Source organism: Rhopilema esculentum, chromosome 11 (assembly GCF_057945365.1).
Source record: "Rhopilema esculentum isolate cy_ngs chromosome 11, ASM5794536v1, whole genome shotgun sequence".
Taxonomy (NCBI): domain Eukaryota; kingdom Metazoa; phylum Cnidaria; class Scyphozoa; order Rhizostomeae; family Rhizostomatidae; genus Rhopilema; species Rhopilema esculentum.
In genome coordinates, this window is record NC_142825.1 from 9,646,542 (window position 1) to 9,661,552 (window position 15,011).

Genomic DNA, 15,011 nt, shown 5'->3' on the forward strand with positions numbered 1-15,011 from the left:
AAACTTATTGACCCAAGGGCAATAAATCAAACCCAAAAAGTTGTTTCAAATGAAGTTTCACTAACATGTAGCAAGAACCTTATGACTGTTTTAAATAGGACAGGTCTTTCATTTTCCTATGCTAAAGACATTAAAGACAGTAAGTTAGCTAGGCAACTGTGGAACAAAGTTGGAATAAGGGCAGCTTTACAAAGTACTGAGTCAAATATGCATTGGATTGAGTGTGACAATTTGGAAACCATGTTGAAGTCCACCTTTATACACAATGCCGAAAGACTGACTCACTTTCTAACATCACAGCTTGAATTTATGAAGGGTCATTATACAGTATTAGATCTACACAAAGAAAAACCAGTCATTTTATTGACAAATCTTGTTTCCACTTAACTGATGATGATAAGGCCAAGGAAGCATTTTTTCTCAACAAATGCCTGCAAAAAGTTGTACTGCTGCACAGTTATCTTTTTTGTGATGAATTGGTGAGGGTCCTAACCCAATCTGCTGCAGAAAATAATGAAAACTTTCAGCAGCTCCCTCACTTTGGTGACAAGAAACCTTCAGAAAGGATTTTAGACAGTGTTGATGTTTTAGATGAGAGTACAACTGTTTTTCTAAGGATGGAAAAACTATGCTCCTCAGATGCTCGTGATGTCAAGAAACTTCTTGATTCAACATCTAATGACTATGGGTTAAATGAACTTTGCTATATCCCTAGTGTGGCTAGTTCTCCTTTACTTTTTGCATCAAAGCATTTCAACAAGATTTTTCAAACATGAATCAAACATTTTTTATGGTTAACAAGCTGTCTCATGTCACCATTATAACGACTCCCAACGCTTTCATAGTAGAGATCAAATTATTTGTAAACTTTTGACTATATCTGCACTTGAAATCGTTAAACCAGTAACGCTATAGTAAGGGCATCTTGCTAGAAGGGTGTCCAGTAAAGTATAAAACATATCCCGTATACATACATTAACAGTCAAAAAGTTCTTTGTTTACTTCAATCCGATAAAAAAAACAAGTTTGGCCTTGTTTCCCTACGATGATGCTGCAAGCCATGTCAATATTTTATCGTCTCTGTATTAATAAACATCATCATTCAAATGGCAAAAAAGTTTCAGCGCCTCTATACTTCCGCTATTATTATCATAGTTTGCATTACAAAGTCGCTGTAAACAAATCCAAGCGTATCTTTCCCGCCATTTTGTTCAAATATATACCTGCGTCCTGTGAGAGGAGTTCCTTCGGATATTATCTAGTGCGCATGCTCTAAAGAAGTAAAACTGGGGGGTGCCATAATAGAGTTCTAAAGTGTGACGTCACCAAAAACCTATTTTTAGAATTTTTGAATTCTAACCACATAGCATAAAAACTAACCATGAAATACTTTCAAATACGCAAAATTGGCCAAATATGTCTAAAATCGGTTGATATATGGCAAATGAAAGATTTGAAGTTTGCTAACGAATCACTGTTATTTTAGCTCTGTTCATGAAGTTATGAACAGAGACCAAAATACAGAGGTTTGATGGAGAGAGAGTCAGTAAACATGTGGCCATATCTCAGCCAATTCGTAACACATTAGACGGATTGTGCACATTTATAGGTATTTCATGATGATCTTTCAGGTTATGGGATCCAAATTAAAAAATTTTGAAAATAGATTTTTGTGACGTCATCACTTTAGAACTCTATTCTAGAATATTCCTATAAGAGAGGATAAAGAAGACAAGACGACAAGGATGCAGGCAGTCGCCCAGTAGTGCACTCGTTCCGTTGGTTTCAAAATGAAAAATTTGTGACCTAAGAATGAGGTTATTTATTGTTTTGATAGCATTTGTTTTACCGGTAAGTAAATCTTTATTGCTAAGTAAATCTGGGATTATAGAGCGTCTCTGGCCGACTGAGTGTACGTAGGCCTATCCAGGGTAAATCTGACCCGCAGCTAGCTACAACCCCAGTGGCGTAACGCACGGTGTGTATAAAAGTAAGGGCCCCCAAACATTCGAGCCCCCAAAAATTCGGGCCCCCAAAAATTCGGACCCTGAAGGGGCCCCCAAAAAGTTTGTCGGAAGAAAGGGTTTTTGGAGAAAAGGTTTAGTGTTCATTAAAGTAAATTGCATGTGCTAAAATGCCGATAAAGATTGTAAAAATAGTCTTTTCTTATAAACCAAAGCTAGCCAGTTGCAAACTACCTTAGATGTTATAATCGCTACATCTTGTAATTGAACTAGCGTTATTACAGTCCTGGTAACATTAGGCGTGTGATCACACATGCATTCCTCCATGCACCCTAAAACTAACAAGATGTGCTTTCTATCCTGATGTAGTTCTATGTTTTGACTTTCTAAAATTTCTAAAATTCTGTAAAAACTGTTTGGTTTTATAAAAACATAATTGGCTTTTTCAAACAGTGACACATACCTTCAAACACATATATTACATTTAAAAGGCTATCAGGTCTTCATAAAAATCATAAGAATTCCTTTTTATGTATTGCACCCCGTTGCATGCTTTTCAAGGTCTGCGATTACCAGCACTTCAACAGATTTTATATTACTACTGTACAGATTTAGTTTTTTTAGCAAAAAGGATGCTCTCTCCTTGATTAGTTTATCTATCAAGATGGCTACTCCTTATAAAGATTCCTAGCTTATAAATACCTTTCAAATTAGTTTTTGTATACTGTTTTTATTTATTATCTTGTTGTTGTTGTTAGATGGAATTTCTATGTTGTTTTGAAATATGTTGTTGTTTTAAGCAGGTTTTACTAAAATGGCCACATAGAGCTGATGTTGGCCTTCCTTTCACTGTTGTTATAAGAAGGAAATTTTATATACTTTTGTTTGTGCTGATCATCAAAAAATGTTACCAAGCATTCCTTTTCAAAAATGTTAACTTTCAAGAAGATTTTAAATATGATAAGGGCTGATGAAGTTCAAATGCCAGGTGTCTATTGCATTTATAAAATTGCCAGTTGATACTCTTTTTCCATTTTCATTAAGACTTTGGTGTTGATACGCCAATTTATTGTGTTACAGAAATTGCTATGGTTGCTTGAAATATCTAATGTGTTTGTTGATCAATTATTCACACAATTTCCCTGCAGCTTGTATGATTTTTTTTAAAAAATGACAGGAAATTTTGTTATAAGTATAAAATTATGATGGAGAACACAAATCATGATGGAGAACTCCAGATATTTTGTTGGTAGCTGTTACAAATGTTTTATTGGTGTCAAAAGGACTGCTAAACATTTTCTAAAAGCAGTGCTTAAAATTTTTTACAAGGAACACTCTTTGCTTAACAGCACTTAACATAACTAAACAAAATAAAACAAGCTGGCAAAACGAATAAACATTTTAATGAATAAATGGTTAAGGGAAAATTTAGTGAAATATTCAGTTGTTTTCCCAGGGCTTAAGTTTGTATGTGTTCTGACCTGATCCAAAGCGTTATTGAATGATCAACAAACGAGCAGCTTATTTTTAGAGAACCAGCATCCGTTATGTTTATCTACTATAATTTGCTAGCCCTTAATTCTTTTAAGTTGATAATTACAAAATGCTCTGACAGTAGTGAAAAATCTGTGCTTGTCGTCCCCCTCCCAAGACTCTGGAAGACAATGGTCTTTTGTTCAGAAAATGTGTCATCATCTTATTAAAACAACAGGCTTGTCCCCAAATATTTGACCAAATGTCTGCCCCTGCAAGTAACCATCCTTCGGAGCAGGCTACGGAAGGCTGGTAAATTCATTCCCTCTCTAGAGGGTCATTCCATATCAAAGGGGGACAAAAATATTGGAAATGTAACCCACCCTCTCAGAATTGTCCAATTTTTTGTAGTGTTGTTCACACTAATGAGATAGGAGCTTCCTGCAAATTTCAGCTCAATACCTTCATTTGTTCCAGAATAAGAGCCACTTGAAATTTGCACCAAATTCGCTCGACCTTCTCAAATCCGCCATTTTGAATTTTCGCAGCAAGTCTTTTTGGCAAAATTTAATGTCTCTTTTGGAATTTTGCACTGAAAATGTCTCTTCTGGGTAAATCAATACTTAGGAGTTTGAAAATGACATCAGAAACCTGCTAACATCTACAGAAAAGCAATGAAATGTCTGTATCCAAGGGTTGCTTTTGTCCTTAGCAACTACGCTACCCCCATTCATGTCACTTTTTGACAATGTTGCCAAAATGTGACAAATCCCAACTTTTGTATATTGAATATGTATAGTGTCTTTTGTATAGTGTCTTAGCTTGACAAGAGCAAAAAATCAGAGATAGTATTTTTTCTTTTTTTGAGATATCTTTGTTTCAAAATGTCAGATTTTAATGAAAAAGTTTCAAAATTTGTATGGTCTGATAAGGAGATTATTCAGAACAGAACATTTTTTTAAAAGTCCAAATACAAACTTATTGCTGGAATTAAGTGGGAATGGTTTCAATATTGCAAAATAACTTGCCACTAATAAATTTTAATAACTAAAAGTACTTAATAAATGCTTTATTAATTAAAGTCTAACAATGGATTCAGTTCAAATATTCTTCAATTTTTACAGTGTCAGCAGTTTCTAAGGAATAATTCCTTCCTGAGTTTTTCAGTGGAAATGGTGCACTCACTGTCATTAGAATATTCACATATGGAACCCAGCAATTAGTATCTTTAATATACTGAATTCCTCAGTCAAGCCTCTACCTGTTAATGAGGCCCCAACCCCGCAAGTTGGCAATAACCAATTAGTTTCTTAGATAAGACAGAATTTTGCAAGTAATGTCAGTATTTATACTTTTGTTTATATCTACCACAAAATTAAGTATGACCAACTGAATAAACCTCCTTAGAATAAGCCCTCTTGTAGAAGCCCCCTTTGAATAGTAAGCCTTCTCTTGAATAAGCCCAAACGTATTTTGCAAAATTCATCCCGGGCCAATTAAAGACTTACCGTATGCAAAAAACGACAAGGTTTTATGGTATGCAAACAGTGGAAGGGCTTTAGATCAGATAGTACCTTTGGGGAAATTATCTAAAAACAAAAGACAATCTGGAAGATATTTACTTTGAAACACAATAGAGTTCTAAAGTGATGACGTCATAAAAAATTTTTTTAGAATTTTCTAATTTGGATCCCATAACCTGAAAGAGCATCATGAAATACCTCTAAATTTGCAAAATCAGGCAAGTGTATTACGGAAGGTCAGAGATATGGCCACATGTTTATTGGTTCTCTCCCCATCAAACCTGTGTCTTTTGGTCTCTGTTCATAACTTCATGAACAGAGCCAAAATAACAGTGATTCGTTAGCAAACTTCAAATCTTTCATTAGCCAAATCTCAACCGATTTAAGACATATTTGGCCAATTTTGCGTATTTGAAAGTATTTCATGGTGATCTTTTACGCTATGTGGTTAAAATTCAAAAATTCTAAAAAAAGGTTTTTGATGTCATGTGTGACGTCATCAAAAACCGATTCTTAAATCGGTTTTTGATGACGTCACACAGGTTTTTGATGACGTCTTAAATGTCGGAAACTCAAGCTATATGGAGTTTCTTACAGAAAGATGAGTGTAATTTTCCAATCAGCACTGAGTACACTAATGCACTGTCACCTTTGTTTTTTAAACAGAAGTGTGAACAAATGTTCACAACAATCTGTTGTGTGGTTGCGGATGATTTTGGTGTAAGTGCAAACAATTATTCTTTTTGAGAGTATTCTAATGATTTTATGTTGAAGTCACGCTAGAATAACAGGATTATTGAAATGTGTTAAAATATAATTACGACGTAAATCAATATTGCGTAATGCATGTCAGGGCTATTCATCGACAACCATTAGTCACCACTTGAATAAAACTGTTGAAATAGCACTTCATTTTCGCAATGCCAATTTACGAAGTAAATGTGGTTCGAAGTTTTATATAAAAATGGACGAAAACAGACAATGCACAGTTGGCGCAACCATGAAAGATCCTTGTCATAAATCCACATATTGTAGAAGAACTGGCTTTAAAATGATAGAATCGCTTGATTCGAAAGTTCGAGAAGTTGTTTTTTGGACATCTGGCGTTTCTTTTACTGAACATTGATGCTGATATCTGTTTTCATCACGAACATGTGCTGACTAGAAGATTACCGATGTCATACACAAAATTTTTCAATCCATTTAATGTTCACAAGAAAGAGGTGAAGGGTGGACTTTCCAAAGTTGCAATCTTGCTGGCGAAAGACGTGGTGACACTCGGTATTGATGTTGTTCCTGGCCAAAAAATATGTCCTTCTTGTAGAATAAAGGTGAAAACCGAGATCGATTCTTACGGAAAGGAGTTGGTGCAGTCTGATGAGGAAGTGAATCTTGTCGAAACACTAGATAATGAATTATCTTTTTCCTCAAACAAGGAATCAATTGACTCAGTGCTTAGTGAGATCGATGTGTCTCCTTTGAAGATCCATTCTATCCCCCCTCATTCGAAAATAATGCAGGGGAAGAGGAAATTGGAACAGGCAACACATGCATTTTCAAAAAAGGTAGCCTCTGTGCTGAATATTGACACTTCAGACTTGATTGAAGAGAAGGACCAATCAGAAATTTCTAAAGAGTTAAAAAGAGATTCTGAAGATTTGCAACACATGATTGAATTTATCAAAAAAAAACTGAAGGTGTGTAACAGGAGGAGACGTATACAGATTTTGACCTTGATTCCACAGTCTTGGTCAATCAGAAAAGCTGCAAGAGAATTCAAGGTGTCCAAGAAGACAATTCGAAAGGCCCAAAGACTTAAAGAAGAGAAAGGATTCTTGAAATGCCTGATTTAGCTGCTGGGAAGACTCTCGACAATAATGTGATTGATGCTGTAGATGCAATGTATAACGATGATGAATTTACAAGGCAGCTCCCTGGTAAAAAGGATTATGTTAGCGTCAGCAAAAATGTCCATGTTTCTAAAAGACTGATGCTATGCAACATGAAAGAGCTTTATACAGCCTTCAAGAATAGAAATCCGCAACGGAGAATTGGTTTCTCAAAGTTTGCAAGTTTAAGACCAAAATGATGTATCCCAGTAGGGCCTAAAGGAACGCATTCTGTGTGTGTCTGCACGATTCACCAGAACTTGAAACTGATGTTAGGTGCAGTCAATTTTGAAAAAAATTACCACGAACTAATTGATTTGATCGTTTGTGATAGGCAATCAAATATGTGCATGGTTCATCGGTGTCAGAAATGCCCTGGCATTAGCAACATCAAAGATCTCCTTACAAGCATTTTTTTCGAAGGAGAGAAACATTGCAGTGTAGATGACAGTGATGAAGAAAGTGATGTTGAAAGGGAAAACATTGATGATATGGAAGAGTGCATAACATACAAACAATGGACCACCACTGATCGTGCAGAATTGATTTCGGTTACTGCAACAGTGGAAGAGTTCATTGAAGTTTTGTGCGAAAAATTAGATGCAATAACAGCACACTCCTACATTGCAAAGTCGCAAGCAAATTATTTAAAAGAACTGAAAGATAATTTGGAACATACTGAGGTTATAGTGTTAGGCGATTTTGCTGAAAATTACAAGTTTCTGATTCAGGATGAAATACAAAGTTACCACTGGAATCAGAAACAATGCACACTCCATTCCATAGTGGTTTACCATCGCTTCAGTGATAGTTCTGTTCTTGTTTCGGACTCCATATGTTTCATCTCTGATGACTTGGATCATGACGTCACAATGGTTTATCAAATAATGAGCTGCACAGTGGATTATATTAAAAGAAACATTTCTGATACCATTAAATCCATTCATTATTTTTCTGATGGTTGCGCAGGGCAATATAAGAATTGTAAAAATTTCTTAAACTTGTGCCACCATCAGAATGATTTTGGAATGGATTGTAAATGGAATTTTTTGCCACCAGTCACGGTAAATCACCTTGTGATGGCATAGGTGGTACGGTGAAAAGAATTGTGGCTAAGGCAAGTTTGCAGCGACACAAGGAGAACCAAATACTTACGGCAAGGGAAATGTTTGATTTTTGCAAGGAGGAGATTATTGGAATCCAATTTCAGTTCATAGGTAGAGGTGAAGTAGATCAAAAAAAAAAAGAACTGAAGGAGCGTTTTTCGTTTTCTAGAACAGTGCCTGGTACAAGAAGCTACCACCAATTTGTCCGCTAAGAATAAATGAAATTGGGGCAGAGAGGTTGTCTGAAGATGCCAACTATGGAATCAAGTTCAATTTCTCCAACCAGCCAGAAATAATTGAAATACTAGATGACTTAAATCCAGGAAAATTCGTCATTTCACGATATGATGAAGCTATTTGGCTCGGTGTTGTTTGTCAAGCAGACAAGGATACCGAGGATATCCAAATCCGTTTTATGCATCCTCAATTTCCCTCACAACATTTTGAATGGCCAAACAGAGATGATGTTTGCTGGGTTCCAAATGTGAATATTCTAATGACAGTGAGTGCACCATTTCCACTGACAAACTCAGGAAGGAATTATTCCTTAGAAACTGCTGACACTATAAAAATTGAAGAATATTTGAACTGAATCCATTGTTAGACTTTAATTAATAAAGCATTTATTAAGTACTTTTAGTTATTAAAATTTATAAGTGGCAAGTTATTTTGCAATATTGAAACCATTCCCACTTAATTCCAGCAATAAGTTTGTATTTGGACTTTTAAAAAAATGTTCTGTTCTGAATAATCTCCTTATCAGACCATACAAATTTTGAAACTTTTTCATTAAAATCTGACATTTTGAAACAAAGATATCTCAAAAAAAGAAAAAATACTATCTCTGATTTTTTGCTCTTGTCAAGCTAAGACACTATACAAAAGACACTATACATATTCAATATACAAAAGTTGGGATTTGTCACATTTTGGCAACATTGTCAAAAAGTGACATGAATGGGGGTAGCGTAGTTGCTAAGGACAAAAGCAACCCTTGGATACAGACATTTCATTGCTTTTCTGTAGATGTTAGCAGGTTTCTGGTGTCATTTTCAAACTCCTAAGTATTGATTTACCCAGAAGAGACATTTTCAGTGCAAAATTCCAAAAGAGACATTAAATTTTGCCAAAAAGACTTGCTGCGAAAATTCAAAATGGCGGATTTGAGAAGTTCGAGCGAATTTGGTGCAAATTTCAAGTGGCTCTTATTCTGGAACAAATGAAGGTATTGAGCTGAAATTTGCAGGGTACTCCTAACTTATTAGTTTGAACAACACTACAAAAAATTGGACAATTCTGAGAGGGTGGGTTACATCGGCGTCCCCCTTTGATATGGAATGACCCTAGATACTTTTTAAAATTTGCTGTTTAAGCTATACTCCATGATTATTGTTTTTTTCCTGTATCCTTGATACTTTCCACCAATGATCTCCTTTCTTCCACCACTTCAAACATTCAATCTTTTGCTATTGACAGTTAACTGAGCTCTTTATTTTCCTTTACAAAAAAATTCTGTTATGAACACTCCCCTTCAAATAAGTAGCCTCACTTCACAACAATGATTTGACAATGATTAAGAATCTGGGGTTAAATTAATCTTATTAGATTCATGAATCTGAATGCAAAATAAAGCCACCCAGATTGTCATTCATATAATCAAAACCATGGCCTATCCCCTCTTTCAATAAATTGTATGGAATTTAATATATATTTTCTGCAACTCATTCAAAACTGGGTCTATTTTATCTTAAATTTTTATTTTGAATTCTCACATTCCTTTCATTGTTAAACAAAATATCAAAAACCTTGGTTGCCTCTTTAGGGTAAGTTAAGTTCTTCTCTCCACCACAACTTTTATCAATTTACAAACCTCAAAATTTACCCATCTTTAGAGTACTGATTCCATATTTGGGTTGGTACTGCTAAGCTTTCTTTTTATCTGTTTGACAAAATCCAATAAAAAGTCATTGCTCCATCAGAACTTTGTTCTGGTGTGAGAGGTTTCCCTCGAAGAGATGAGAACCATAAAGTAGACGTTCTTGTCACGCTTTTGCCATCTCAGCAACGACTCACTTTTCTTATCAGACTGTTGACTTATATCTTTTACGTCAGTATTTATCATCGAACAAATGATGGTTAACAGCTTAGAAAAGGTAAATGGATTGAGAAGGGGGAGGAGTAGGTGTCATTTATTTTGCTGCTCCCAAAACTAACATCAGTCAGCCTCTACCAACTGACATGTATTGAACTTCTTTATTGTAGGTATCACAGCTTATGGCATTAAGTTGCAGACACCACGAATTTATAATAAAAAGGAAGTCTGGTAAAATTGAGTGCGAAAAATGTGAACTGTGTCCTGCTGGGGAGGAGCCCGTTCCCGCTTGTGAGAGAAAAATATTGAATATTGAAGGAGAATTCACAAAAGGATGTCGAATTTGTTCAAAAGGAATGTATAAAGACAGCCCAGATGGTGAGCCTTCTACAAAAAAGTGTAGAAATTGTAACATTATTGACTGCCGTGAGGGCTTCCGTGAAATTGAGACGTGTAATGTCTATAAGGGCAAAATCTGCTCTGAGAATGATTGTGATTTGGAACATTACAACCAGAACGATGTTTGCAAAAAGTGTTGCCAATGTGAAGGTTCGTTGAAAGTTGAGCCGAAATGCAAACATACAACCAAGGTTTGTTTTGTTGTTCTTTGATAAAGGACTAGGTAAATAATGTCTTTAATCTTAAACAAGCCAAGGGTCACATTTCAGAAAATTTTCCATTTGTTTTTACAAATATCTTGGATTGCCATGTGAGTTCTTTAGTTTCTTCTTGAGCTACTCACCTTCTGCAAAGTGCCCATTCGTATTTCCTTCCATAGATGGCTAATTAGTCAGTTGAAGTGAGAAGGGCGTTTTTGAGTGGAATTATTTTTAGAGTTGGACGGAAGTGGATAAATTTCCGATAGCTTACCGATCGAAGTTTCCTCTTTGTTTATTCTTAGTCATTTTTTGTATATATTGTAGAGATTTTTTTAGAGAACTTTCATAGTTTTTGTTGCATCTTTACAATGAAGAGTCTACATATCTAATTCGATCTCTAATCGTGCTATGAGGGAGGTGAATTAAGTATATTAAATATAGACAAGGGATTTTGCATAACCATCTAGCAACCTGCCTAAACTAATTTTTTAAAGTTTAAATCATAAGAGTAAAAGCCAATGAACATTTTAAGCCTGGGAACATTCTTGCAAATGACCGGAAGTTGCGTTTCCGGAAGCATGAAAACTGCACAGTCAGCAAATTTTGAATTTCAAATTTTTCAAATCTGATGATACTATCGGAAAAAACATGCAAAACTGAGCAAAAGGTATAAAAAGAACAATGTGATCTGATCTATAAGCAAAATGTATGGCTGTTGAAACTTTTCGTTTTGTCAAACAACTTGCTTTCTGAAGTTTCACAATAATAGCATGAAGTTTGGTACAAGTACCAATGGCCCCACCAGCGTCATGCTTCCGGAAACGCAACTTCCAGTCATTTGCCAGAATGTTCCCTAGGCTAAAATGATAGTTGGCTTTTATGATCATTGGCATCGCCCCATATCTCGTCTTCGACACACATCTACATGATATAATGGATTATGTCTTGCGCAAGTAGAAATTGTCTCCGAGAAGAGGAGATGTTTGATTAAAATTCATGCATTCACGGGGAATGGCGATGGCTCTAAAAAGGAAACCCTTGTGTTGGAAGGTGTTACAGAAAAACGAAAGGTCTGTTTGTTACAGGGCCTATTTTAAGAAATTTTCAATACTGCACATTTTTAAGAAATTTTCAATAATGCACATTTATAATCTTATTTTTCATAGGAAGTTTTTTTGTTGCAATCAGTGCAAACCCCTGCAAACCCCAGGTATCTTAGCCATGCAAGTGTAGCGAGGAAATTGCCTGAATTTTGAACACGTGTATAGGCCATGACGGAGAAATCACAAACAGATAGACGATAATATACACAATCAATAATAACATTTCAAAACAGCAACAAAGCAAACAGAAGCTACAAAACCTGAATAGAAACATAGTCATTTATCTCTTGTAAACGGAGTCACTATCTCATGTTTTGTCTGGACAGTAAAACAAAAAAGTTTTATTAGGCTCTTTATCTTTGTTTTAGTTAAATTAAGTGAGCTTCTGCTAGATGCCCAGAGCATCACAGGGCAACTGATAAATTATTACTGAATGTTTTATCTTCGACAAGATCAAATTACGAAATTTACAGCAATGCTGATATTTACAGGAGATGTTTTGTTTTTGGTTCTGGGAATTTCGATTTATTTAAATCTTGATAAGAGAATCTTTCCGATGGTTATACGAGAATTACAATACATGAACTCTATATCCAAGTGATGAGGAAAATTCACATTTTGTGAACAAAGCAGGAATCTGGGATAGCTGCAAAAAGACATTTTCACAAATCCCAAAATTCAATACTGCACATTATCGAAATCAATACTGCACGTTTTTAAATTAATACTGCACAAAGTGTGTAATACTGCACACTAAAATAGGCCCTGGTTTGTTAGGATATTCAATCTGTATGGTTGATCATAGGAAATGGAAGAAAGCACCAACTATGTCCTAGGAATATGTATGGCAAAAATATCATCATAGTCAAAGGAAAGGGATTGAAGCGAGGAAGCATCTTTTCGAAACAATATATGCAAATTAAGCCTGGCATAACCTCCGAGTGCTAACTTTTCACCTTAGTTTTCACCCTATAGGTCCCAGCAGATCACCGTTCACCATCACTTTTCTGAACCCCTACATTTGTGGGTAGTTGAAAATAACTAAAGCAATTTGTCCGCTTTCAGTTGGCACCTACCTCAAAATAAACCTGGACTATTTGCTGTATGTTTTGTTATTCTGAAATAGAACTTTCTTGCTTTTCTATCAACTACAAATATTCTTTTACCTAACAGATACGAAATTTCCGACAAATTACCGAATAGTCGGCGATAGGGTCGTGCCCCCGTGCCCCCCCCCCCCCCAGCCACTGTAACAGGCTCACTCTCCTCTAAAATATCATGCATGCGCCGTTAATTAATAGTCACATTATATATAGAGTTGAAAAATGGATGTTTAAATCGCGAGATAAACTGCGAAGACTGAAACTTTAGAGAATGACGATTTCTTGCGAGCGGCTATACTTTGCTTTCCGTTTCCATCATAGAACAATTCCAAGGCTAAACTTAAATCCAAACAGCTAACATGAACGACGACGGTTCTCCGCGAACTCTAATACTTAAAACAATCCAATGAAATATATAACGAGGCACAGCGCAGTCTTTCTCAAGAACTGCCTGTCCTAAATGCAAACTGGGGCGCAAGAGCTTTCGCGAGCCTCTTGGGCGACACGGTTAGCTTCCTTCTGATGTTTAGCCTTTCATGTCTATACCTTCTGAATTTCTCTCCGAATCTCCTTGAATCTAACTAACTACGTATATTTATATGTACAAGCCATAATTAAATAGCAAGAAGAACAATTCATTTATTATTTTTGATATCAAGATCGATGTCTCATCTAAGCCAAGACAATTGATGATACAAGATGTCAACCGATTACACTATTTACAAGTCCTTCGTGACAATAACTTTAAATTAATTGTAACGTTCACTTTCTGCATTTTATCGTGTTTTCTTCAGTGGGGAATACGTTTTAAAATAGCTTGTATTTCGAAGAATTCGATGGAAGTTTGGCTAACCTTTACGGAATTGAAATTAAGTATACAATTCACAAGCAGTTTTGATTTTGGTCATATATTGTTTGTTTGATTATTTAGTACCGGCTAATATTTTATCAGCTATGCTGTTCAAATTTTGGCACAGAAAGGAAAATGCTGATCACCTGCGAGCGAAGCGTGCAGAAAATTTGACAATTACGCCCCTTAATTTAGCTTAAAATTCTTTTCAGAACGATTTCTTGGAGTAATTTCGACACGTTAAACGGTTGTCAATTTCCCCGAGCCCTCTGAGCGCCTGAGCGTCTGAGCCCCTCCCATTCCGCCACTTAATCGGAAGATGATTCATGAAAGATGATGACGTAAGAGTGCGTTATTATGTACCTCTCGCTCTACCATATGAAACGCCTCTTACACCACGAGCAGGGGCGAAACTTCACTATTTTCATTAGGGGGGTATGAAGCTTAGATGCCCGACGAAAGGGCGTGGCATGCTTGATGAAAGGGCGTGTCATAAATGAACTTCATTTTTGAAGCACATCGCCTCAAAGGCTGAAATCATCGGCCCAGGCTGTTTGTTTAAAGTCAAGTACCCTGGGTACCAGAGCCGCAAAAATTAAAATTAAAAAATTATGAGAGTGACAATCTCATAATTTTTTAATTTTGATTTTCGCGGCTCTGGTACCCAGGGTAAAAGTCAAGAAATATGCCTCTAGTTTTTCTGGTGTTGGCTATAAACATTTGTTTCCAAAAAGCAAGCATCTGTAAGGCCTGTCTTTTCTATAAAAGGTCTAAAAAAAGTCTCCACTTTCTAAATCACCTAGCTATTAAGAGAGCAATTCAAAAAGAGATTGAAGTAGGGTCTCAATTTTATCAAAGTGGAACCAAAACACAGCTTGGAAATTTCGGAATTTAGAAACAGCTACGCAAATTACAATGTTTCAGCAAAAAAGAGCTTCAGTTGCATTTTCTGAGTTTCACTTTCAATTTTCGGTTGCTCCGGAAGCAATTTCAACATTTTTAGACACCCAAGCACAAAGTACGTATCTCTAAATTCACCATAACAAAATCCCTCAAGCAAGGGAAAGTTTTTATTGGAGGTATTTTACAGGTACACCTATCATCAAAGCTCAATTTTCGTGTTTTTGTAATCATGGATATTTTTCAGAAATATAATAAACTCGAAAGTTTTTTGCAATTCATATCTTAACTACATTTTCTTGATAAATTTTATATTATTTCCCGCTTGAACTGATTAAAATTTTCTGTTACTTGTTACGGTTATTCGAATTTTTTTAGTTAAAAAACTTTGGCGTCTGTATGACCATTT

General features: G+C 35.7%; 1 protein-coding gene and 1 pseudogene across 14 annotated transcripts in view; both read left to right on the forward strand.

The window, feature by feature from the left end:
• Positions 1 to 1,691: 1,691 nt before the first annotated feature.
• LOC135694047 (uncharacterized) overlaps positions 1,692 to 15,011 on the forward strand; it is a 32,647-nt gene continuing 19,327 nt past the window's right edge. For all 14 annotated transcript variants that reach the window (XM_089111591.1, XM_089111592.1, XM_089111593.1 and 11 more), the window contains exons 1-2: positions 1,692 to 1,851; positions 10,218 to 10,637. In XM_089111591.1, the coding sequence (XP_088967717.1) occupies positions 1,813 to 1,851; positions 10,218 to 10,637 (459 nt within the window). In that variant the 5' untranslated portion in view covers positions 1,692 to 1,812. The remainder of the gene's footprint in view (positions 1,852 to 10,217; positions 10,638 to 15,011) is intronic.
• On the forward strand, positions 1,858 to 10,211 carry LOC148958983 (uncharacterized; annotated as a pseudogene).